The 27,544-nt window shown below is 36.7% G+C and overlaps 2 protein-coding genes across 11 annotated transcripts in view; both read right to left on the reverse strand.

The window, feature by feature from the left end:
• The window catches only part of RABGAP1 (RAB GTPase activating protein 1), a 148,788-nt gene that overhangs the window by 64,069 nt on the left and 57,175 nt on the right, over window positions 1-27,544 (reverse strand). For 9 of the 10 annotated variants that reach the window (XM_067040772.1, XM_067040774.1, XM_067040775.1 and 6 more), the window contains 3 exons: window positions 23,446-23,620; window positions 20,250-20,343; window positions 16,212-16,362 (listed from right to left, as the gene is read on the reverse strand). In XM_067040772.1, the coding sequence (XP_066896873.1) occupies window positions 16,212-16,362; window positions 20,250-20,343; window positions 23,446-23,620 (420 nt within the window). Of the gene's footprint in view, window positions 1-2,685; window positions 2,770-16,211; window positions 16,363-20,249; window positions 20,344-23,445; window positions 23,621-27,544 lie in introns of those variants that run through there. The other variant, XM_067040780.1, reaches the window with a different exon arrangement.
• Window positions 1,466-4,419, reverse strand: GPR21 (G protein-coupled receptor 21). Its single transcript, XM_059073146.2, has 2 exons — window positions 4,180-4,419; window positions 1,466-3,762 (listed from the first exon to the last, which is right to left on the reverse strand). The coding sequence occupies exon 2, from the start codon at window positions 3,366-3,368 to the stop codon at window positions 2,319-2,321; it is 1,050 nt and encodes a 349-aa protein (XP_058929129.1). The 5' UTR covers window positions 3,369-3,762; window positions 4,180-4,419; the 3' UTR covers window positions 1,466-2,318.

A 27,544-nucleotide genomic window follows, 5' to 3' on the forward strand; every position in this document is an offset into this window, starting at 1 on the left:
TTAACATCAGTTTTCCATAAAAATTAATCTTCATGAGTCCCATATCTGAACTAAAAATTGACAAGCAAACTGTGCAAATCTGAACAGGTTACATTCTCTGATATATATGAAAAAAGGGAATTTTGTTTTCTTAGATCTGTGCCACTTAAATAAAGGGGAATTGTATACAGCTTTTTTTCAGAATCTAACGGAAAAGGTTTTCTACTTCAAATGGCAACTTAACAAAGCCACTGCTAACATAACGTGCAATTCCAATATGAGTTCTAAATTTTGAAACAACTTAGAATCAAATTTTCTAATACTAAAGAGCAAGCAAGCTTTTGAGAAGAACTCAGAATATGAAGTTTAAATGTTTATATTCATACTTGTTCTCTTAAAATAAAAATGTTTAAGTAGAATACATTTGAGGTTAAAATCAAATCAATCTCTAAAACCCAAAATCGTAAGAATGCTATCTTTTATTTTAAAAGGGGGTAGGAGGTTTTCTAATATGATGATGGAAAACCAAAGCATATCTGCTTGTTTTATAAATATCTATGTCCTTCCTTGGACTCAAAAATCCACATTTCCCTTGGTTTTCTTCCATCTTCGATCTCACTGAACACCACTGTCACATTCATATTACAACATCTAGCCAAAGGCAGAGATCATATAAGTTCCCTGAAGACTTCCAAAACATTAAAACCAGTAGAAAAGCAGAGGAAATACTTTCATGCTTGGAGCTGCTGGGAAATCCTCTCCTTTTAGAAAAATAAACCTCTTGCTCTAAACATAATTGCTTTTAGGAACAAAACATCACTATACATACAAATACACAGCACTCTAAATTATTAATTCTATAAATTTTGCTAGTACTTTGGCTTAAAAAAAAAAAAGCCTATTTAGGAAAGGAACGGTATCCCAAGGATTTTTTTTTTCCAGAAAGAGAACAGCAATAGAGAGAGAATCAGAATTTCTCCTTCTCTCATTCAAATATGGATTCCTTAATACTAACTGAAAGAATGCTTTTAAAGAGAATTAGTTACTACTTTATTAGATGATTCCATTTAACCACAAAGAGACCATCTCAATCAACCCCTCCTATTTTAAAAATGAACTAGCTAAATGTACATTGTATTTTCTGACTCAGTTGCCTAGGACACCTTTCTTCCTGATATTCTAGTATTTCAGAAAGTCTCTAGATAAAAAGAGAAGACTAAAGACATTTTCACCATTATAAAAATGGCAGCCATCAGCCTATCATTTAATTATTTTTCAGCTTATTTAAATGCATTTTGCTGTAAAAGAGAAATCTAACTCAATTCAAATATTCTCAATACACACACAAAGGCTTGGGCAAAAATACTACAACACAATCACTTTCAGTAGACATATTTGTTTAGGTCTCAGTGAAGCATGGCATAAAATACAGCTTAGTTTTTCTATAAATTATATGATTTGACTGCACTTTTGCTTCATGGTTCAATGCAAAAATTTTATTATTTTTTTAAATTTATTTTTTAAGATTTTTTTTTTTGATGTGCACCATTTTTTTTAAAGTCTTTATTGAATTTGTTACAATATTGCTTCTTTTTTATGTTTTTTGGTTTTTTGGCAGCCAGACATGTGGGATCTTAGCTCCTCGACCAGGGACTGAACCCACACCCCCTGCGTTGGAAGGCGAAGTCTTAACCACTGAACTGCCAGGGAAGTCCCCCCAAATTTTAAATTAATGTTTAAGTTTTCACATTATTCACTGTATTGAGAATTCTCTCAAGAGAATAAGACATAAAACATTTGACTTTCTGAATGACAGTGTGGAAACCTGCAGGGTAGTTACACTTTGACAGATGTAAAGAAAAATTTAAAACCCTGTTAATTCATCACTGTATTTTAATATTCCCTGTTAAAAGAAATCAATTGTACATGAAGCTCAAACAGCTGGAAAGAACCCAGAAAAGCAACAAGAAAATGATTTTTAAAAATGCTGACGCTTTTCACACCCAGGTTCAGTCATGCCAGCTGGAGAGAGGTGTTAGATATGGCTTTATTCATTTTAAGTCTGAGAAACACAGTCATTTCCATGACATTATGGAAATTGGAACCAAGAGCAATTTATCTTCATGGTCCTGATTCTTCTCATTCAAAAGCATTAAAAAAAATCATTTCTGCAAACTTAAAAGGTATTTTGGATGGATCATTTGTTAACTATTGCTTAGAGTCAAACTATTTTGTCCCATATTTCCCAGTGAACTAGAAATACAAAAAGATAAAAAGGAAACACACACACACACACACACACACACACACACACCGAGTGACCCAATATCTGAACCACTTCAGACATGAAACCCATTAAGGGGGCCTTTGCTCCTAACTGTGTAAGGGTCCTTAGCTATCATCTGACTTGCACAAGAAGTACACATGGCCCCTGAGAGGCGCTTTAGTCCCCTTTGGAAGACACTGTTGGAAAGACTATAAATGACACAGTTGCAGAAACTATTACTAATAGCAAGCCAGGTGGTCAAGAAGGATGCGAAGCGGTTGCCGTGGCCAGTGGAGCTCTCCAGTAAGAAGTAGATGATGTATGGCAACCAGAGGATGTAAAATACACTAGTAATTCGGAACAGGACCATAGCATAGCGCTTATCAGGACAAGCCTGCACCTCCCCAGTCTCCCCACTCTGGCTGCTGAAGCGGGCTTGCCTTTCGCTGATTTCCTTTGTGTGCTGTTGGCAGATGCGGAAGATGTTGAAATAGGTGAAGCACACAATGAGGGCTGCTGGGGCATATAACATCATCACGATGAACAGGGTGAAGTAGGGGTCGGTGTGCCAGGACTCCGCACACCACTGAAACACATCTCCATGATATCCAGGTTTGCCCCAGTGGAAAAAGGAAGGCAGGAAGACCAGGGTGGAGTATAGCCAAATCAGGAAAATACACAGACGCAGTCTCCAGGGCGTAACCAGGGTATTATAGGTTAGAGGCTTAGTGATGGCAATATATCTATCGATGCTGATACAGGCCAGAGAGGCCATGGAGACACTCTTCAGAACTGATACTACAAAACCAAATACCTGGCAAGTCAAGGACTCCTCTACTGGAAGCGGGTAGTGGAGGAGTGATAAAGAAGGGACCAGGCAGCTTACTCCAACCAAGAGGTCAGCATATGCCATAGTCTGGATAAAATAACTTGTAGTATGGTGGTTCAACAAAGGTGCACAGTGAAATACAAAAATCACAATAATGTTGCCAGAAATAATCAACACAGTTAGAAAGACAATAATCAATACTTCCAAAAGGCAAAAATTGACAGTTTCCAAATAGCCAAATGCCAAGAGGCAAAAAGGGTGGCTGCTCTGATTACCATCCAAGGTAGAGTTCATCTTGAGCTCGGGAGTGATCTCTCACTTCATGCTGCCGCTTGGCTGCTGCCAACAGTTCAAAGGAGCAGCTGCTGTCATTGCGGTCAGCTCTGTGTGTCTGTAATAATGCCCGAGGAGCCTTAGTCCCCAAGCTCCCGATGCTGCTGCTCTGGTGCATTGCCTGCAGTGCAATTCCCCTTTAAATCCTTCTTGGAATAGGGAGAACCAGCAGCAGTTGTCTGGCCAGTCCGAGATGCGGCCATAGTACCAGGTTTACCATACACATAGCACCAGGGGAGTAAGGCAAACTCTGGGTACAATGTCTTCAGGCCAATGAGGGTAGGGGGTAGGGGCAGAAGGGAAGGGAGGAAGATTAGGACTTCAGCAGGAGTTGTAATGAGTCTCCTCTGAACAGCTGATAGAAGAAAAGGAAAGAGCGTTTTACATTTTGCATCCAATGCCCTAATCAAGAACCTGGCTAGCTAGAGCTGGTATCACCCCTCCCACTCTATCCCACCCCACCCGGTACAACTATTCACTACCCTCAGTAGCACCCCACATAACTGGTCCTTACTCTACAGAGGAGGCGCAGCAACAGCAAGCTTTCATGATCAACATAAAACAAAATCAATCGCAAGTCAGATCAATCTAACCCCATTTCCTTTCATTTGAGCTTTTCGGGGGAGAAGAGGAATCTGCTTATAGAATTTAATTACCATGAATAAAATAAGCCAAGATAACTTATTTTCTTCATTGAATCCAATGTAATATTTTGCCTCTTAGAAAACATTTCAACAGCATTGATCTGTCTAGCTCAATTTCAGAGTATTACCTGTAATTCAGCATGCTGCGATCCAAACAAAAGCCACAGAACACCTTAACAGAAAGCCTTGCAAAGCAGGAATGTGCCTCAGCCCCGTTTACTGCAGAAATGAGACACAGAGGGAGGGGATAAAGGAGTAGGAGGGGAAATAGGGAGAAGAGGGGCTTGGGAAAAGGAAGAGGCGGGGGAGGGGAAAGAAAACGCCTGTGTGCGCACACACTCCGGCATCTTTAGCAGCTCATTAGAATTCATTGCCAGAGAGGTGCTCCCTGATTTCTAGACTGCACAGTGGGGGAATAACTTAATATGCCTGCAGGGCAGTGTTTGAAGGCTGTTTCCTCGTCTGTCTGGAATCCCCCTCTTAGTAGATGGAGCAGAATTTAGACTGCTAGTAAGGAGAAGAGGTAGTAACCAGGACAGACAGCAAGCCAGGAATTAGACTGAAACACACTGCCAGAGGGGTAATGGTGAGAGGAAATTCCTATTTTCTTGTAGCATTTCCCATAGAACAAAGAGCAATGTTAAAGAATGAAAAGTGTGTTAACAGTGCATGACAACTGAGGAATCATAATTCAGCACAAGAAGTTCTAGCTAGAAGGCTACATATTTAGCATTAATTTTCTCTCATGATTCACTAAATATGGATCTATTTTAAGAAACGTGACCAAAATAACAAACTTAAAAATTAGGTTTTCAAGAGAAAAAATAAAGAAAATGCCATCTACTCTGAATATTGCAGAAATAGCACACACAAAGAGGAATTACATTGTTCCTGTATTCGACACTATCCTATGGTTTTGAGGCACCATTACTTGCTTTTAGTTTGCTGAGAAGTGGTACACAAATATACAAACAAAAGATGGACAAGAAAATGCACCCACTTCCACCCAGGTTTGAAAACTGCAGGAAGTTTCATGGTACAAACTAGCTTTGTATCTTAGAATATACAATCTTGTTTGTGCCTACTTAACACAAGGCAAATTGGGATTTTATTGTGACTCTTCAGGTGATGTCGTAAGTGACGACAATTTTCAGCTAATTGGGAGTGTTAAATTATGACAATTTTTAGTTAATTAGAAATGTGTATTTTTAGTATCTTTTCCTCCAGGTATCTTTGGTCTCTCAATTCATCCTTCTAAGCAAAGTTTCACATAACTCAGTAGAGTAAAAAACAAAAATAAACAAATGTTGACATCTGTAAACATTCCAGAAGGTTTGCACACCTGGATGGAGATATATGTTATGTGATCCAACTTTCTTTCTTTTTTTTTTTTTTTTTTTTTTTTTGTGGTACGTGGGCCTCTCACTGTTGTGACCTCTCCCGTTGCGGAGCACAGGCTCTGGACGCGCAGGCTCAGCGGCCATAGCTCACGGGCCCAGCCACTCCACGACATGTGGGATCTTCCCATACCGGAGCATGAATCCGTGTCCCCTGCATCGGCAGGCGGATTCTCAACCACTGCGTCACCAGGAAAGCCCCAACTTTCATTTTTTATCTGTTTCACACACATGCTTTCTCATTGCAGGCAATGGTCACTCAATTACATTTTAAGATCTGAAGCGCTGTGCTTATTACACAAAGGCAAGGAACTCTAAAAACCTACTGAGCATAAGCTTGATAGCTGTAATTGACAGGTCTTATTGGAAAAGATGGCAAAGTGTGGCACGGCAAAAAGACACATGGCACTGAACACCCATCTGGCTCAAATCCTTGCTTCCTTGCTCTAATATTACTTAGCCTCTCTTAGCCTCAGTTTCATCATCTGTAAAATGAGGATCACACTCCCTATTTCATGACGTTGGTGAGAAATAAAGCAGACAGTGAATACAAAAGGCTTACCAATACTTAGCACACAGGGGGTATATAACTTTACTTTCTTCTAATACAACCTCAAACAGCCTTCCTAAATAGTCTGTTTTCCCACCAGTCCTATTGCATTGCTTGAGGCTGGGGCTCTTCTGAATCCTAAGGTGCCCTCTCTTACTGTGACTGCCCAGTTCTAAGGGCAATAACAACAGTTATTTCGATGCTTTGCTGCCCTACATTCATCAAATACATTGAGGTTATACATATGAAAGGCAAGAAGGAAAGATGATATGGCACTAATTATTCCCACTAGACAAATAATTTCTCTGTCTATGTCTCAAAACCTGACTTCACTCCTGAGTTCCCCTTTCCTTCTTCAATTTGCCTGCTAGTCACACATCTTCTACCTGGATGTCCTATAGAGACTTCAACCACAGCATGACCAAAATTAAATACATTTTTTTCCCACCAAATAAGACTCTTTTACTTTTTTTCTCACTTTTTCCCAGGCACTCAAGTATGAACTCAGAAATCATCTTGACCACTCTCTCCTTAATATACCATTCTTAGTTACTACATCTTATGAATCTATTTCTATAATGGCACTCAAATTCATTTCCTCCTTTTAGTTTTTAATACTTTAGGCTATCAATAAATACTGTCTGGACTTCTAGTCTTGTTCGTTTTTCTACTCTATTCATTTCTGCCTTGTTAAAATATCCAATAGCACATGCTTCATTATGGCTATTATGAACTCCATTATTCAAGAAGACTCAATGGCTCCTATTGCCTTTCCAGTCTGATCTCACTATACCGAAACCCCCAAATACCTTGCCCTTCAGCCAAACCAGGTTACTCAATATTCTATACATTTGACATAGACTTTATTTTTGAACTTCCATGTTTTGAGTGCTTAATAAATATTGAATTAAAAAAAGAATGATTTCTGAGAGTTATATTTCAATAAATGGGAAAACCATTCACCAAAGTCAAGAGTCCAGGCTTTTTTAACTACTTGTAAATTTGGGCATGTAACTTATTCTTATTCCATCTCAGGTTTCTCATGTATGAAACTAGACAGTTACAATGATAAAAACAGGTATTACATTAACTGATAATTTTAAAGAATTTAAAATGTTATAAAAATGCAACGAAAATCACAAACTGTTACAATACCATTAGTACAATAGTAGTTCTTTCCATTTTGTTTCTAGTTTAGTAAAACCACTCTAGGAGCTGTAATCAAAATATTCATACTAGGAATTTTTAAAAAAATCAGTCAAAAGTTAAATGTTTTGTTTTGGATTAAAGGAAACCATTTTCTCCAGAAGAGACAAATTACTAATGGCAAGGGGGAGCAACAAATCTATGTTCTCACAAAAATCTATACATACATTTCCCGTTTAAAATAATGCAGTCACATGATTCTTTTAAAAATAAAAGTATTTCTGTATATATGACTGGAAGAAAATACATTAAAAATCAATTCTACTTTTCACTGGATAGTGGGATTACAAGTGATTTTTAATTTTCTTCTTTATGGTTTTCTATGTTTTGTGAATTTGCTAATTTCTATGTGCTATTTTTATAATCAGGTTAAAAAAAAAGCCAAAGTAATATATAACTTGTCCCTTTTGGTAAAGCTAACAAAAAACCTGGCCATATGATGCCCTCCCAGAGCCACACTGAATAGATGATGCCAGGTTAAGTCACCTACTTCATGGGGCTCAGCTCCACTTGTCCTTATGCCATCACTGCAACATTCCTTCAGATGGCCTTGGTACTCAATTTAATTCAAAATAGACACCTACAGCCCCAGTTAAAAATTTTTACAGAATGAGAATATAACTAGATGAACCATGTGAAATTGTTAATATTTAACCATTTCATTTCTGGTTAAATATTTTCTGATCTACAAAAATGGCAACTTCTATATGGCTCAACCTAACACTAAAAAATTAAAATAACCAAATCACAGAACTAAAAATGAAAAATGGCAGAAAGAGAAAGGAAACATCAAACAAAAAGGAGAAAAGATTGTTCAAATTACATTTCTTCTTCTCCCAACCTCCTCAGCAGTTTATCTACTATAGATGGAAAAGGATCAATCTCAGTGCTTCAAATTCATAAGATTCACTTCTGGGCATTATCTGTCACTTATTATTTAGTAAAAATGAGCTTTAAATGTTGAGTTATCTAATTAACATATTATTTTAGTTCAGCTGATGTGGGTGTATTTATATCGATGTCATTCCAAACCCAATTTAATTCCTCCCTCTCCCTCATCTCGCACATTCATTCAATCACCAAGTGCCAAGGATTCTACCTCTGAAATTTCTCTCAAGAAGTATCTCTTTCTCTATCCCTTCTGCCACTAAAACAAACCAAGTGACAATAATCTCTTGCATGAATTACTAACAGGGTTTGCTGCAATTTATCTTATTCCATTATAACTCAATAATACATATAATAACAATAACAAACCAAGTGACAATAATCTCTTGCCTGAATTACTAACAGGTTTTGCTGCAATTAATCTTACTCCATTCTAACTCAATGATAATATAAATAATAACAATAACTAAGCGGTTAATTTATACTTACCAGGGGCTATGAACTGTACTAAGTGTTTTCATGCATTATCTAAGTTACTCTAACAACTCTACAAATAAGATACTATTACTGTCCCATTTTACACATAGGAAACAAAAGGTTTAATGCTAAACTGCCTAATGTCAATGGCCTGAATACAAAACTAGGATTTGAATCCAGACAGTCTACCTTTAGATGGACACACTAAATCACTTTGCATACTGCCTTCCAAACCTGAATATATGATTTGCCTACTTAAAATGACTTCCTATTGCCTGAGATATTAAATATGCCTTATTTAAGCTTTCTAAGATCTGGCTCCTACCTACCTTCTCTGGCTTTACCTACTCTCACACTCTGAAATTGCCAGGCTCTTTATCACCCTTGAGAACATGCTTTTCCTCTTGACTTTTAACACCACACATGCCATGCACACATGCCCCCCTATCCTACCACCACAATCCCCCTCCCTGGATAATTCTGAACAAGAGAACTTTTTGAACCCTTAGATGAGAAGTCCTTGTCATTTGCTGCACAACAATACGTATCTTCTTTTCTATAACCCTCGTGTAACTTTACTCCAAATGGTTAGTTAATTGCCTATTTCCCTCATTAGACTGTAGATTCCCCCAAACCAGAGAACAGGTATATTTTATTCATGGGCATATCCATAAGACCTTAACACACGGCTGGCACAAAGCAGGCTTTCAAAGGTATTTCTGATTGACTAAACAACAAATGCCTAATAAAACAACAGGCATTTGTTTTTGGATGGAAGACCTTTCAAGTAAAATCCTAATATGGTAACAGTTTAATTCACCCATAATTATTAGGTTGATTTATGTGAAATTGACTATTTGTAAATCAAACATTGTCAAATATGAGAATTTTAATATGACCAAACCTAATTATGTTTTTATAGTCTTATAATTCGGAAAGAACCCGAAAACTGCCTGGACAGATATGACTTACAGAAACTCATCAGAGGGTACATGAATTTACAAAGATGGGATATAGGGACTTAAAAATTATTTTCACAAATAACAAGTTAAAGGAATAGTATCTTAGTCCATTAGGAATGCTATAACAAAAATACCATAGACTGAATTGCCTATAAACAACAAATTTATTTCTCATAGTTCCGGAGACTGGGAAGCCCAAGATCAAGGTGTTGGCAATTCGGTGTCTGGTGAGAATCCACAGTCATCTTACACTGTGTCCTCACATGGCAGAAGGGGCAAGGGAGCTTTCTATGGTCTTTTTAAAATAAGGATACTAAACCCATTCATGAGGGCTCTACCCTCTTGAGAGGCCCCTTGAATCTTGAATCTCCTCTCAAAGGCCCCACCTCCAAACACCATCACATTGTTGGGGGTGGGGGTGGTGTTAGGGTTTCAACATATGAATTTTGGGGAGACAAGAACATTCAGTCTATAGCTGACCTACTACAGCAACTGCTATAGGGGAGCAGACAATAAAGTTCTAAAAGTCCACTGGCAATCTGTTTTCTTACAGAATCAGAGAGCAAGAGTACTGAGTTGTGAAACAGTAGAATCACAGGCTATTTTGGGGGCAGGACTCAAACATTCCATTTCATTTTTCCAGAACGTTAAAGCTTAAAGGAAACTTAAAGGAAGCTCAACCATTTACTTCAGCAACCTCATTTCGGCAGAGAAAAGGAAATAGAACCTCATCTGAGTTCATGTAAGCCAGTGGCAGAGCTGAAACTAGTACCCGGACACTTCCTAACTTCATGGCCAGTGCTCTTTTTGCTAACTTGATCCCCTTTTTGTTTAGTATCCACAGGAGGTTCTTTTTTTTTTTTTTTTTTTGGCGGTACGTGGGCCTCTCACCGCTGTGGCCTCTCCCAGACCAGGGCACAAACCTGTGCCCCCTGCATCGGCAGGCGGACTCCCAACCACTGCGCCACCAGGGAAGCCCGCACAGGAGGTTCTCATGATTAAATATTATTGAATCCTTGACTATTACCAAATCGACCAGGAAGAGATTTTTAATTAAAACAAAACAATCTGCATAATAATGAAGTTATAATTAGATATTAAAATTATTTTTCCAGACTGGTAAAATGTGGCTGGGCCTCCAGGGCTTCCCTTGGACAACCAGAAATGTAAATATCGATTATTTGGCTCTGGATAAAAACTTGAAATTCATGGCAAAAAGACTCTTACCACTGAGGTTTGCCACTAAAATCACTAGCGAAAACAATGCAAATAGGTTTCAGAAAACACAAGGCTGACTGGATGGAAGGAAAGATAAACATCAGAACACGCTGCTATTTCATTATTCTTTTATTTATTAAAAGAATCTGTTAAGGAAGCCATTCTGATGCAAATTTTTGGTACTAAGCAAAATAAATAAACAGTCACTAATATAAAAGGTGAAAAATAACCAAAAGAAAGAAGGACCAGAGGATGATTCTGGAAGCTGAAGACCAGAAAGCACCCTCTTTTCCCTCCATTCTCAACTCCAATTTATTTGATTTACCAGACCCAAATAGCTATAGGTCTTACAGCTGGGAGTAAGAGAGCTCGTAGGAGTCCCTGTGGATTACTTATGGGTTTCTTTCCCCTGTGCCTGACAAGTTCTAACTAGAGACTAGGGTTGAGGAACCCTCTATCAAAGATGAAAAAGAACAGAAAACTAAAAATCCAGGAGTATTTGGTTAGCAGAAATTTATTCCATGAAGCCAAGGGTAGCTCAATATCAGGAAGTCTATCATATGTTGATAACGTATCTACTCCATCAACAAGTTAAAGAAAATCATATTCACTATTAAGTGCTGAAAAAGTCCTTCATAAAATTTCAGTAGACATTCCTAATAAAAAAAAATCAAAGCCTGAGATAGAATAAAATCACTTAAATAAAATAAAAAAGTATTACCAAAAAAACCCCACAATTGAATAGCATGCTTTCCAGAAGTCTGAAAAACTAAGACCATTTTAATTAAAATCAGGAACTCAGTAGGGATGCTAGTTATCACCACCATCATTAAACACCGTCTTAAAGCTTCTATCAAATATAAAAACAAAACCAAGAAAATTTAGTAGCTTGCATAAACAGTGAAAAAGAAGTGAAACTGTTTTTGCTGCTGATATTATCATATACCTGAAAATCTTAAAAGATGCTAGTATAAAATTAGGAGGATTAATCAAAATATCAAGAGGCAGATGGATAGAGAATTAGAAAAAATTAATGTCTATTCTCTGTTGTAGCAATTAGCTACTTAGAAATGGAAATCAGAAAAAAAAATATTCCATTTGCTATAGCGAGAACACTCTAAGAGAATTCTTAGGAATAAATTTAACAAAAGAGGAACAAGACATATATGAAGGCAACTCAGAAGTCTTTAACAGACATAGGACCTTGACAAGTGGAAAGGCATACCATATTCTCAGATGTAAAGATATTATAACAATGTATATTATAACCTAAATTAATATGTAAATTAAATGTAATTCAAACTAGAATCCTTATATAACCTTTCAGTATAATGGCGAGACTGGAGAAAATGAATTTGAAGTTTATATGGAAGACTAAATATGCAAAAATAGATAAGAAAAATATGAAAAAGGAAACAGTGAAAAAAAGACTTGCTTTACTGGATATTAGAACATAACTCAAAGCCTCTTTAACTAAAACAGTATTGGTATAGGAATACACAAAAATAAATAAATAGAACAAGCTAGAAATCAATCCCAGCATATATGAGAATTTAAGATATAACAAAGATGGCAGTTCTACTCAGTAGGAAAATAGAAGTAGCACAACTGGTTATCCATCTGGGAGAAAGTAAAATTGGACTGCTATCACACGCCATGTACAAAAATAAATTCCAGATGGATTAAAGATGTAAAAATATAACACGTACAATAAAAATCTCACAAGGAAACGTTGTAAAGTATATTTACAAAATCTAGAGGTAGGAGAGACCTTAACCAAGATGCAATTTTCTACATAAAAATTGAAAGTGTTTCGTATGGCGTGAAACCTAAAGTTAATATAAATCTAAAATTCTAGAAAGATATTTATAATGAAGTCTACAAAGAATATAATTATATAAAGTACTTAGAAACTGACATCTTAAAGTTAATAGAAAAATATACAAAGAATATAAAGAGATAATTCATGGAAGGGCAAATCGCTCATATTTATTTGTAGTCAGGGAACTGCAAACTAAAGACATACTGGCATCACTTACATCCAGTGACAGCAAAAATTACAGTGATAACTAATACTGTTTGGGATATGTGTTAATAGGTACTTTCCTACATTTCTGGTGGAACTGTGAACTGTCATAGCCTTTCAGAGAGGCAATCTGGACATAAGTAAATTAAATACAAAAATTAAATAACACGTTTAAAAAACATATTACCCTTTGATCCAGCAATCACACTACTGAGACTATTCAATAAAAGTCCAAGATTTAGAACATGAGTAAGGTTGTTTAGTAAACACTATTTAGAGGCTAGAAACTGGAAACAAAATAAATGCCTACCAACAGAAGAATAACTGAATAAAAGACTGCACTGTCTTAGTCTGCCTGGGTTTCTATAACAAAACACCATAAACTGGGGGGCTTATAAACAGCAGAATTTTATTGCTCACAATTCTGGAGGCTAGAAGTCTAAGATCAGAGTGCCACACAGTTGGGCTCTGGTGAAGGCCCTCTTCTGGGCTGCACAGCGCCGACTTCTAGTTGTATCCTCACATGGTGGAAGGTGGGGAGGGATTTTCCCGAGACTCTTTTATAATGGTGCGTTACCCAAGCACAAGCGTTCTGCCCTCATGGCCTAATCACCTCCCAAAGGCCCTGTTTCATTACTATCACCTTGGTATAGTGGTTAGGTTTCAACATGAATTTTAAGGGACACATTCAGACCATAGCACCTGCTATCAATATACACAAGAATGTTCACAGCAGCTTTATAAAAGCTAAAACAGGGAGAAATAAAAAAAGCCACAAACATCTATAATAGAACAGATTTTTTTAAAGTGTGATTTATTCATACAATGGAATATTCTCAGCAATTAAAAAAATGAAAACAAATAAAATACGAACTACTGATACACTCACAAAATGGATGAGCAAAAGAAGTCAAATACTAACGAGTACATGCTGCATGACTGTATGATTGTCTGTAAATGAAGTTCAAGAACAATCAAAACTAATCTAGGGAAAGAGAAGTCAGAATACAGTTAAGTCCCCTACATATGAATGAGTTCTCTTCCGAGAGCACTTTCGTAAGTCCAATCTGTTCCCAAGTTCAACAAAGTTAGCCTAGGTACCCAACTAACACAACTGGCTATATAGTACTGTACTGTAATAGGTTTATAATACTCTTCACACATACAATACATAAAAAACAAATAAAAACAAAAAATAAACATTTTTAACCTTATAGTACCTTGAAAAGTACAGTATCTTGAAAAGTACAATAGTACCAGCTACATCACCAATGCTTTCATGCTGGCTTCTGGACATCCTGGGCTTGAAATAAAGATTCTGTACTACTGTACTCTATACAGTACTATACAGTAAAGAACACAAAAGCACAACCACTTGTACATGATGCACCACGTGACAATGTATGCCAGATATGTGAACTAACTTATATGACTGGACATGCATACGTGTTTGCACCTTTGAAAGTTCGCAACTTGAAGGTTCGTATGTAGAGGACTTACTGTATTGGTTTTTCAGGGGTGGCGTAGGAGCGGTTATGACTAGAAAGGGACAACAATAACTTCTTGGGGTGATGGATATATTCTTCCTTTCGGTAATGATCAGAGCAGTGTATTCATATGTAATGGAGCCATACACTTTAAAGTTGTGTATTTTAGCCTATGTAAATTACAACTTGCTGTAAAAATAAATTTAAAAAATTTTAAAGTAGTTTCTCCTCTCAAGAAATTTCAGAGCAAATTTTTTAAATGTCAATTACAATAATAACTACCAGGTTCCTATTCGAGAAACAGATATCACCATTTTCTTGGAACCAGAAAAATAGAATACTTCATGTCTTTAAATTATCTCTATGAGTAGCCACACCAAAAATATTTAAGAAATAATTTTTGGCCAAACATTTCAAAGGACTTCAAAATGTTATAATTACATATCCAAAATAGGATTTGCCAATAAAAGAAAAAAATCAACTAAGTGTACTTTTGCTAGCCATGCATGTTGCATAGCCTTATTCTTCCATGTCTCCAATGATACTATGAGTTCAACACTCTGCCATTCTTCCATGCCTGGGGAGGTCTTTTCTGGAACCCATCTTAAACATCATATTCCTGATAAAGACTCTCCTATTCCCCCAGGCTGAATTAATCACTCCTTTTGATGGTTCCCACTGTGCTTTTCCAGACTATCACATGATTTATGTTAATTGCTTTTGTGTTTGACCTCCTAGCTCCAGCACTGTGGTTGTAATAGGCACTCTATACAGCTGGTTAAACAATAACATCAACATAATGAAGGGAAACAGAATATTAGTTCCTGAGGGAAAATACATCTGTCTGGAAACAAGATGATGAATAGAAACACTAATATTTTGAGCAAATAAAAGTCATTTTTCTACACTTAGAGGGTGGGATAGGGAGGGTGGGAGGGAGATGCAAGAGGGAGGAGGTACGGGGATATATGTATACGTACAGCTGATTCATTTTGTTATAAAGCAGAAACTAACACACCATTGTAAAGCAATTATACTCTAATAAAGGTGTTAAAAAAAAAAGTCATATTTCTGCTGAGGAAAGATTTGATTTCATGTTCAAATGCTGTCCTTACCTATAAAGTCTTTTTAAAAAAATTATAGTTTTATAGAGATACTATTCATCTCATAAGGTTTTTAAAGAAGTCCCACCTTTTGTCACATTGAAAAATTCTCATATATTACTGGGGGTTCTAAGAAATTCATTCATAATTCAGGTTTGGGATTTGCATACCACTGGAGAAACTGCCTCCTAAAGATAAAAACTTGAAGAATTTTAGAAAACAAAAACAAAACTTATAACCAGTACCATGGGTCCTGCAAAAGGCACAAAGCACAGCCTGACCTTGCAAAAAATTAGGTTAAATTCTTGTATACTTGTACAAGGAAAAATTTCGTTGCTTCACTTGCAAAACCTTGAGCAATTCATGAACTGGAGAAGGGGATACTATAAAAAATAGAATTCTTCACTTTAGAGGAATGAACTAAAAGGGAATATGGTTTAAGATAAAAGAACCATGTTCTTCCAACTGTAAAAACTAGGACTAGGCCTTATCTACAAAGAGCACATTTCTGTGAAGTGTGAAAAGGATTAAAATAAACAAAGGAAAGTTTTTACACATGGCATAGCACAACTGACCTGACTAAGAATGAAATTATGGTCAAAAGAGATTCAGATACACAAAGGGTAGAGGCCATCTTTTGCCTCTGAGGTGAAAAGGAAGGAAGAAAACCTATGCCTTCTCCTTTGTGCCAACACTAGAAATAACTCTGGGACAGAAGTATGAAAGTTCTACTTACATCAGATAAAGGAATTATATAAAATTCTTAGAAGTCAAATAGCCACAATGATCTTTTTATAATAAATTTCTAAAAGAACTAATGCTGAAGCTGAATTATCATCCCCTTACCTTTGTGATGAGAATTCGGTATTTTTCTACCAGGTGGTCATTGTTGTGACAACCTGCTAGCAGCTGCCAGACTTCTCCTCGAAGAGCTTCAGGAACACCGCTTCTTACTAAGGATGACAACTGCTTTGGCCTCACACTCAAGTTAAGATGCCTAAAAATAAAGTCATAATCCATAAATGCATAAAAGATAGCTTCTCTAAAAAAGTGTTATTTTTATGAAAGCTAAACTAAATGATATACAAAGACTTAATAAGGGTAATATATTTTTTTAAAAAGCCATTGAACTAGATGTGGCCAATATAACTGTAAAAGATTGAGTGGAGGAAAGAATTCTGCAGTCAGACTGCTTCTTAAAGTATCTTTAAATTATTACTTTACTTTTTTTTTTTATAAAAAGCAAAACTGGAAACCACAGCTTTATGGTTGTAGTTTGTATAAGAAAAACAAAGCAAAATTCCAATCATTTGACACACAGCCGAAGAGCTCGACTGCATCAAAACTGGTAAGTGAACTGTGTATTTTTACGTTTTACATTTAAATATACATTTGTTCCAAGTTAGAATAAATATAAAGATATACGATTTCAGCAGTTTTTATGATACCTTACTTCCAGTAACTTTTTTGAATAACTATGGTGGATAAGAAAGTTTCTACTGTACTATTATAACATCAAAACAAGTCATTAAAGTCTTGGAGCTTCATTTATCTCATCTACAAAACAAGGGAATTAAAACAACTTTTTTGGGGGGGCCGTGCTGTGCGGCACGTGGGATCTCAGTTCCAAGGCCAGGGATCAAACCCATGCCCCCAACGCAGTGCAAGCACAGAGTCCTAACCACTGGACCGCCAGGGAGTTCCAAATACTTTTTTGGGGGGGAAATAAAACATCTTGAGGGACTACCCAGTTGGCTCAGTGGTTAAGACTCTGAACTACCAATGCAGGGGGCCAGGGTTCGATCGCTAGTCAGGGAACTAGATCCCACATGCATGCTGCAACTAAGAGTTCGCATGCCACAACTGAGGAGCCCGAGAGCCGCAACTAAGACGTGGTGCAACCAAATAAATAAACAAACAAATAAAGGAAACACAGCATTAAATTATAAAAAAAAAATCTTGAAATGTTGGTATTAGTTTACAAAGTGCTTTTGCATATAATTTTATTTGCTGCTTACAACAACCATCTGAGGTATGTGGTAGTATCTCCAGTTCTACAGATGCAGAAAGAAGTTCAGGGAAGTTGATTACAAGACTGAGGTAGCCTCAAACTCTAAGACCAGTGAATGCGCTATATGTTACGTCATAGCTGCTTTGTGATTTGAAAGCCACCATTACTGACACATAAAGCAGGAACCTGACACAGAGGAATTCCTGTGACTATCAGATTTAAACAGAAGTTACTGGTACAAAATGACCACTATCGAAATGCAAAAAGGTCTGAGACTTTTCTCAAAATTCTCCCAGAATACTAGCACAATAATGCACAGTACATTTAAAAATGGTTAATTCTGTGATGCTAACACCCTAATATAAGAGCTATAGATAGTTCAGTATAGTTTTGGCTTTGCTGAGGAAAAAACAACCATATAAAAGTTGAACAGGTGGGAGCAGAAAGGACAAAAGTAGTCCTATTACCTAATTCAAGGATTGGTACACTTTGGCCTGTGGGACAAATCTGGCTCACCATGTGTTTCTGTATCAACTCTTACTGAAACAGCCATTTTTATTTCTTTATGTACTGTCTATGGCTGCTTTCACACTGCAACAGCAGAGTTGAGTAGTTGCAACAGAGACTATTGACCACAAAGCCTAAAACATTTATACTTGGCTCTTTACAAAAAAAATAAACCTAACCCTAGGATTATTTGATAACCCTAGCTAGATTCATATTGATAAAATTATTTTCAGAATAATTTTAGTCACTGATAATAATAACTAGCTAAATCAGCATACTATTTTATTACTGACATTAGTTCTCTTATTGACTAAAATTCATATCAAAATGAACTTGGAGAATTAGAGCGCAAAAGTATGTTTATTACAATTACTGCCACTAAAATCTAATGTAGAGTTAAATAAACCAGCTTTGGGATCAGACTTGACTGTGTTAAAAATTCTGAGTGCTGTTTACTAACTAGAATTGCTGACAATCTCTAAGCCAGTTTCCTCATCTATAAAAATGGATACTGTTTTATAAGGTTGTTATAGTTGAAATAGAGCACATAACTTAGCACAGCACCAGATACATGGTAAATCTATGACTTCTTACTATGATTACTACCATTACAACATCTATTATTTTTAATCTAGAATAATCCTGAGTGGTGGTTCTACAGACTTGTATTTTGTAAATGAATAAACAGACTCAAAAGAGTTAAGTGACCTGCCCAACATCATACAGCTTAGAAATAGGAGAGGTAGGATTTGAAGCCAGGTCTACCAGGCTCTAAAACTCCATGATATTGTGATGGTTCCTATTACAGAACACATATAATAATGATGAAAAAAATAATGACAGAATGAATTGAAGTAGAGAAACTGTATTATTATTTCTAAAGACATGACTGAAACCAGTAAAAACAGTTTTAAACACCCTGAAAGACAGTTGAGACAGATGGAAACTTAGTTAATATATCTGAAGGAGTAAGATAAGGATATCATTTAATCAAATGAAAAAACAAAGCTTGATAACAAAACAAATTCCAAGCAATTATATAAAATGCTGGTGAGTTCATTTTATAAAACCTAGATGCTATATATAATTTTAAATACGCTATTATATAACCATGTCAAGACTCAATTACATTTCTATTTTAGAGCAGAAACCTTTTTATACGATGAAATTCCTGCCAGCAGCAGTCCAAACACTCCAAAATCACTGAACTGAAAATATATTGTGATGAGAGCATCAGCAGGTTTGTCTCCTGATTGCTAAAGGAATATCAAAAATAAATGAAAACTATTCCCCTGGGGGGCTTTTGCAGAGTTCATTTATTAAAACCACTTGTGTAAAGACAAACCATGCTTTGGTTTGCATTTTCCTCCTGTACACATTTGACATTTCCCAATGTGGAGAGTGCTTTACCAGAAGTGTAAAGCACTGTGAGTGTTAGAAGCAGATGATGCCCATTTGTAGTCCCATCCCTTAAGGGCATGAAGTTTTTTTTAATGCTGAGACACAGTTTTACTAAGAATAGAGTGAAGGTTTCAACAGTTAAAACTTCAGAGAAAAATCAGACTCCAAAGTAACAGGTCCACGGGGAGCTAACAGACAACCCTAATAACCAGAAAGTCAGAAATAGAAAACTACTCAGATCACTTTCAAGTTCAGCTCTTTTCAGCATATACAGGCATCCTACACAATGGGGAAAGGAAACTACATAAATGTCTCACCAACTTGATTTACCAGAGTGTCTCTGATACCATTAATAAATACCTGAAGGTAGTGTCCTCTCTTTAGACAGCCTAGAGGATAATGTTTAATGTTGTTGTCAAACCATCTTTTGAGCTGATGAAAAATTCCTGAATTTTGCAAGTGTTAGTAGGAAAAGTAACTGGTAGAGCAATTAATATATACCATATTTATAACATGCTGCTCTCTCACTTGAGGTATATAACACAGATAAGGAAAAATCCCACCTGGAGTCTCTTACCACGGCTCTATGCACTGTGTGAGCATCTTCTAAACCTCTCTGATTATTGTGTATAGTCTTAACTACTGTGTATTATCTTAACCAGTCAGTGGTTCCTAACCACTTTAATACAAATGACTTCTTTCCTTGTTTATTCTCCCCATGCTTTCCATGTTTGAATAAATATTTTCTGCAGCAACATGAATTTATTAGATTTCTGATATTTTGAAAGTTGATTTCAGATCTTCACTACTACCCTTATAAACCTCTAAAAACAGAGGTTCTAGAATGTGAACCTCATACTTAGGTTTTTATTATTGGCTCCAAAATTCAATAATGTTAGGTAAAATTCCATACCCATAAAATAAGAATTACAGGTGAAAAGGAGAACTATTCTATTACAACTTACCATTTAGAGAGCAGTTCTCCCCATGTTTCAAGAATTTTCTCTGCACATTCTTTAGATACATCACCAGATCCACTCAAGAGAGGTTCATCGTTATCTTTAATAAACAAAACACACAAAAAAGGATAACAGAGGTGGCTAAGCTAGCCAGAAGAATGACCTGGAAACATAACAGTCAAATTCGAAAGACTTCACTGGGAGCATAGTATCATAACTTCTCTCTTTTGGTATATAGTTATAAGTACGAGGAAAATAAAAATGGTCCTAAGTGGAATGTTGTTGTAATCTCTTTAATTCTCCTTTGCTTTTCCTATAGGTCTATATTATGTCAAATGCAGAAAACAGCCATATAATTATAAAATGAAAGGACTCAAAATATGAGTATGTTCTCTCATCTATTCCAAAGCAAAGTTTCAACTTTTTGCTACAAATAATATCAGGATGAACATATCTCATTGCTTTTATTGGGTATATGCCCAGAAGAGAACTCCCTGGGTTAAAAAATGCATGCTTTTAAGGATTTTGAAACTTACTGACAAACTGCCTTCCAAAATGGTTTTACCAATTGATATTTGCACTAGTTGGGTACAACAGTACTTGTTTCCATGTGTCCTCAACCAATGCTGTATCTAGATTTTTTGGTTTAACCTGCCTTAAAAAGTTTTGATCTTTACACCTCTGATGATTACATCATGAACTGGCATCCCTTTAGAGATGGCATATCTGAGCACTGATTTTAAAGGCTCAGAAATCCAGGATACTTATTATTAAACTTATTTACATTATAATGCCTTGAACATTAACAGCAGTTTTCATAATGAGTTACGGAGAGGACAGACTGAATATAAGTGAGACCTCTGCAGACAGATAAGGAAAAGAGAAAGGCTCCAGTGCACTAAGATAAACTTCCCCTGCTTCATTATTTTGCCAGAATTGGCCCTACTTTCTAAATGCCTCAAGTAATTCTCTACTCATTAAAAATGTCAATATAACACAACGTCTTTGGGGGATGGCAGCTACTAAAAAATGTACTAAAATTTACAAGAGATAATTCCTTTAAAGAGATTAGGAAGACCTATCTTACAAAATCCTCTTTTACTGTCTGGATGTGTTCAAAATGTTTTCTGAACACCTCCCATTTATAACTGCTGGCTTCCGGCCCTGTGAGCACAAACATCCTATGGATAAGGAGCCTCTTTAGAGGATTATAGCCATTTCTTTCCATGGAGCAAGCATCACAACAGGACCAGTTTCCCTTGTTTGTATACTCGGTTAGAGAGAATTACAAGATGGCATGGCTGAAGTCTTCTCAAGTCCCAGTTCTCCTGTCATTAATTTTTCACTATGGAAATGGACCCCAGGAGGGTTACTCATCCTGCCAATATTTACTGAGCATCTATTATATACCAGGAATTGGGTTACACACCAGGGAAATAATGTGGGGCAGAAAAGGACACACTCCCTTCCTTTACAGAGCTGTGTTCTAGTGTTCCCTGATTCTCCCATGGACTGCTGACTGCTGTTAGTCCCTATCTCTCCCCAGTTAAGAGCTGTCAGTATAAGCCTTCTGAACCCCCTCAATTATATAAAAAATCCGTGCCTGCTAGAGATTAGACTTACATCTCAATCCTGATGTTATCTATTAGTTGGACCCAAATTTCTTTGTAACTGGTAGATATCCTTTAACATCTATAGTATGGAGATTTGAGCAGTCTCTGGTTTCATAAACAAAGTGTCTTTCTCAATTTTTGGTGTTTTTTTTTAATTGCTGAGTTTTAAGGGGAGGAAAGTTCTATAAACTTTTATTTGCTCTGCATCTTAAGCAGTGCTGACCTAGAAGGGAAACTGAAAGTCTCCAGAACCAGTTATACAGCAGACAATCTCAAACAGTGGGAACAATTTCACCTTTCCCAGCCTTAAAACATGACTTAAATCGCCTCTGCAGGGAGACTATAAATTGTATCTCTGACTTTGTAAAAACAACTTATGTGCTTTCTTTGCACTTCAAAATGCTTTATGTGCACTAAATGCCCAGAGATGGTGACAGAATAGAGCTCAGACTATTAACTCACAGACCTGGATTAAAGTCCTCCCTGCCAATTTCTAGCTGTTGTGACCTTGGGCAAATTCACTTTTCTGAGATTCTATTTCCTTATGCTCAAAATAAGTAAATTCAAAATAAGTCCTATTTTTCAGGATATTTGTGAGGACTATATAAACAAAGTATTACTTTACTTTATAAACAGAGTACCTGTCTATCACATATTAAGCATCTAGTAACTGGTGGCCATCAATATTACTAATAAATGATCCTAAGCTGATTAGTCACAGAAAAAGTAGAAGTTACAGGGAACAACAGAAAGTGGAAAGTAAGAGCTTGTTCTAAACTTGAAAAATGGTCATATAGTCATGGATATGTATTTCTTTTAACCCAATCAGACATTCCTGCCACCTCCATGCTTTTGTTAATGTAATTTCTTAGCCAGAAGTGCCCAAACCAGCCCCTTTATCCCTGAATCCTCCTTGCACTTTAAAAGTTCCAGCTAAAAAACTATTCATGGTGCTCCACCACATACTCCACAATGAGAAATGAATTCTCGTCTATGAATTTTCTAGAACACTTCTTGTGAAGCTCACATAGATGCATGCCTCATATTACCTCTCATCATCAGCCTGCTTTTCCCCTTAAAAATTAAGCTCTGGTACAAAATTATAAATTGGAAAATGCCTCCCAAACTTTCACTTTTCCTGTGTTCCTTCCCTTCATTTCTCACTTTCACACGGTATCTTTTAACACAGATTGACAGACTAGTTTACAGATATAACCATAAAAAAAAGAGGAAAAAATAAAGAACTGGTTGATTCCTAATATTTATCAGTGTGAAAATCCAATAATGTATAAATCAGTTTAGGTGGGAACATTTACTGAGGTGGAAGCTGTGTCAAATTTGCTCTAAAAATGTGCTATATTAATACTTAGACTGATTATTTTTAAAAGCACTAATTATAAATCTCATTTTTTTCTAACTTTGTTACAATTACCTTAAAGAAAGTCCTATGTTAATCACTTTTTAATCTCCCACAGTCCTTTTAAAAGAATTCAAAATATTATGTCACTTTATCAATTCCCTGATAAAATTGTAAAGGTCTGTATGGTCCGCCACCCCAAAACAGAAATTAAGCTCTCCCTACAATTTACCTTCCTCTTCATCATCTTCTGGAGGAGAAGGTATCATTGAACTCTGAGATCCAGACTGTGGCAGGCGAATTGAGGGACTGGCTGTAGTTTTCCTCCTCTCTCTCTCTGATTCACTTTCCAAGCACACAACTTCGTATAAAGTGTCAGTATTGTTCTTTCTCTCCTTTTGCTTTATCTTGAAGATGAAAAAACATTATTTATCAAGGGATAAAACTTTTTTAAATTGAGCACTACTTCTGATTTCATATAGGATATGAGAATAGAAAGGTATTACTTTAAATATCTAAACAAAATGTAACCTTTTCTAAATAGAAAAATATATGTTTAGACTTAGGAAAAGGAAAATAGGATATTTACTGAGCAGGACTCTAGTTCTGCAATTTTATTTACTGTATTCAGACTGTATCATCAAACATCCAACTACCAATATTTAGTAAGTGTGAACTAAAAAGTTAACCGTTCTGTAGATTCCCAGTTACTTTGTTTTGTTCAAGGTTTCCTACATAAAACTATACATGAAAAAATGTTTTAGGGCTTCCCTGGTGGTGCAGAGGTTGTGAGTCCGCCTGCCGATGCAGAGGACACGGGTTCATGCCCCGGTCCGGGAAGATCCCACGTGCCAAGAGCGGCTGGGCCCGTGAGCCATGGCCGCTGAGCCTGCGTGTCCGGAGCCTGTGCTCCGCAACGGGAGAGGCCACAGCAGTGAGAGGCCCGCGTACCGCAAAAAAAAAAAAAAAAAAAAAAAATGTTTTAGAAATATTCTAAAACATAAAGTTTAGGACTAAGAAAGTCTTATCTCCATGCCCCCCCCCAAATCCTTTTGCTTAATTATAACAGAAGAGGGAACTTTTCTTCAACTGAAAGCTACAACTGGGGGTGGGAGGAGAGGTGACCGAAAAGAGATTAATAGAACAAAATTTTTGATAGCTCAAGTTGTTTTATATTCTGGTATATCTTAAGACAAGCACATAACAGTTTAAACTGACCTAAATTAAAAATTAAGGGACTTCCCTGGTGGCGCAGTGGTTAAGAATCCACTGCCGGGGCTTCCCTGGTGGCACAGTGGTTGCAAGTCTGCCTGCTGATGCAGGGGACGCGGGTTCGTGTTCTGGTCCAGGGGGATCTCACATTCCGCGTAGCGGCTGGGCCCATGAGCTATGGCCGCTGAGCCTGTGCATCCGGAGCCTGTGCTCCGCAGAGGGAGAGGCCTCAACGGTGAGAGGCCCGTGTACCAAAAAAAAAAAAAGAATCCACCTGCCAATGCAGGGGACACATGTTCAAGCCCAGGTCCGGGAAGATCCCACATGCCGCAGAGCAACTAAGCCCGTGCACCACAACTACTGAGCCTGTGCTCTAGAGTCCGTGTGCCACTACAGAAGCCCGAGTGCCTACAGCCCATGCTCCACAACAAGAGAAACCACCGCAATGAGAAGCCCACGCATCACAACGAAGAGTAGCCCCTGCTCGCCATAACTAGAGAAAGCCCGTGCATAGCAATGAAGACCCAACACAGCCAAAAATAAATAAATAAATAAACTAAAAAATTTTTTTAAAAGGGCTTAAAATAAAAAATTAAGAGTAGGGAATATAACACTTTAGCAGTACAATATTTAAATATATTAACATTCCATATTAGAGTCAGTTTAAGGAGGAGGAAATGAAATACAGAGCAGGAGGACAAGATAGAACTACTGGAAAAGATACAGAGACAACTAGAACAGAAAGGTAGCAACACCACAGAGAAAGATATACATGCATAAAGTAAAAATACAGAAGAGGGGGAGCAATAACAGGTTCATTAGGTACAGAAATACGAGGCAGACACCAGACTTTGTCATCCTAATGTTCATTTGGGTTCTTAAGAAAAACTACTGCAATCCTGGAAGGCTTAGGTAGTGGCAACATGTCCTTTCAATATCATCCTGAAACACTGTTTAATATAGTAGTTGGCAAACTTTTCTGTAAAAGGCCAAAAAGTAAGTATTCTAAGCTATGTGGGCCAGGAGTCTCTGCTGCAACTACTCAACTCTGCCATTATGGTGCAAAAGCAGCCACAGACAGTGAGTGTGGCTATGTTTCAAAAGCATTTTATAAAAGCAAGTGTCAGGCCAGATTTGACGCACAGACCCAGATGTGCTGGCTTTAACATGTCCACCAAAGAATTATTTAATTTTCTACGTGAATAAATGACTGAATTACTTATTATTAATTAAAGGACCCAGACTCTGTGAAGTTACATATTAATCTGTAGGTTTGTGACCAATAGCTATGCAAATTATTTCCGTCTAATAGAAAAGATAACCCAAAGGTTACCTATAGGACATTAACCAGTTTTGTTTCTAACCCAGCAGTCTTGTTCTAACATTCTTTTTTTAAAGAAAGGACTATATAAACTCAAGTTTCTCAAATACTTAGAACCAGTTTTACCATCTTACTGGTTCCCTCACTACCTAATGAATTAAATTAAATCTTTGACATATGTTCATTCTAAATTTGTAATTATGATTTTTAATTTCCAATATGCTCTAATAGGGAACAGGATTTACTTTTGTTTTATTTTAAATTACTCTCTAAAATATTAGTTGCTATCTGAAACATTTCAAAGATCAACATAACTCTTTGCCTTTAAAATTTTTTCTCAGAAACTGTATGAATGTAATAACCATTGCACTTCACCTAGAAACTCCTCTTTGAGTGACAGTCACCAGAGCACTACTGCCCCCCCCCCCTTTTTTTGCGGTACGCGGGCCTCTCACTGTTGTGGCCTCTCCCGTTGCGGAGCACAGGCTCCGGACGCGCAGGCTCAGCGGCCATGGCTCACGGGCCTAGCCGCTCTGCAGCATGTGGGATCTTCCCAGACCGGGGCATGAGCCCGTGTCCCCTGCATCGGCAGGCGGACTCTCAACCACTGAGCCACCAGGGAAGCCCCCACTACTGCCTTTTTGAAGTCAGATAAATACGGAGTCAAGAAGTGGACCCTGCCAGTAAGTCAAGAACTCCAGCTATTAAAAATGTTGTTCATTGTTGAAGCTGGGTAATAGTACATGGGGTTCATTATATTATTCTTATTATTTCTGTGTACATTTGAATTTTGTATAATAAAAAGCTTTAAAAAAGCACTCTTAAAAGACCAAAAAAAAATGTAGACATGAATAAGTGGAAAGATATCACATGTTCTTGGAAAAGATGACTCTATATTAATATCACAAAGATATCAATTCTCCCCAATAAAAATACCAATAATTTTCTTCCAGAGCTATAAAGGTTGAATCTAAAGTTTATATGAAAAATAAACAATCAAGAATATTTAGCAAAACCCAGAAAAAGAAGAACAGCTGAGGAGGAAAGTTAGCCCTACCAAATAGAAAAACATAACACCTATGTAATTAAAACAGTGTGGTATCAGTGAATGAGTAACATAAAGATCAATCAAAAAGAATATAAAAACCAAAAGAGTTCTAAATACATATGAAAATCGGATATATGATAAAGGTGGCATCTCAAATCACTGGGGGAAAAGTTAGACTTTTCAATGAACGGTATTGGGACAAGTGGATAGCCATTTGAAAAAAAACATTAAATCAGATCCATACCTTACACTATATAACAGAATAGGATACTAATAAATTAGAGATATAAATAAAAGTAGTCAAATGAAACCATGTAAGTAATACTAGAAAATGTACAAATTCCTTTATTACTTGAGAGTAGGGAAAAGCATTTCTAATTATGACCCCCAACTCCAGAAGCTTTAAAGGAAAAACTTGATAAATTCAAGTATATAAGAAAGAAATTGTGTGGCAAAAAAAAGCCCAAAGACTCATCATAATTTAGGTCACAGGACAAGTGACAAACCAGGAGAAATATTTGCAAATTACATCTCAATGGGTTACTCTCTTTGATTTCATAAAGAACTTCTAAAAATTAACAGGAAATGGCCAAAACAAAAGAGCAAAAAATATGAAGAGACAATTCACAGAAAAGGAAAGAAAAATCACCCCCTACACATACGAAAAAAAAATGCTTGTTTTCATTCATCAGAGGATAAATTAAAACTACCATCAGATCCTTATGTTTGACAACGCACTCTGATAAGCCT

Source organism: Kogia breviceps, chromosome 8 (genome assembly GCF_026419965.1).
Source record: "Kogia breviceps isolate mKogBre1 chromosome 8, mKogBre1 haplotype 1, whole genome shotgun sequence".
In the NCBI taxonomy this organism is placed as follows: Eukaryota; Metazoa; Chordata; class Mammalia; order Artiodactyla; family Physeteridae; genus Kogia; species Kogia breviceps.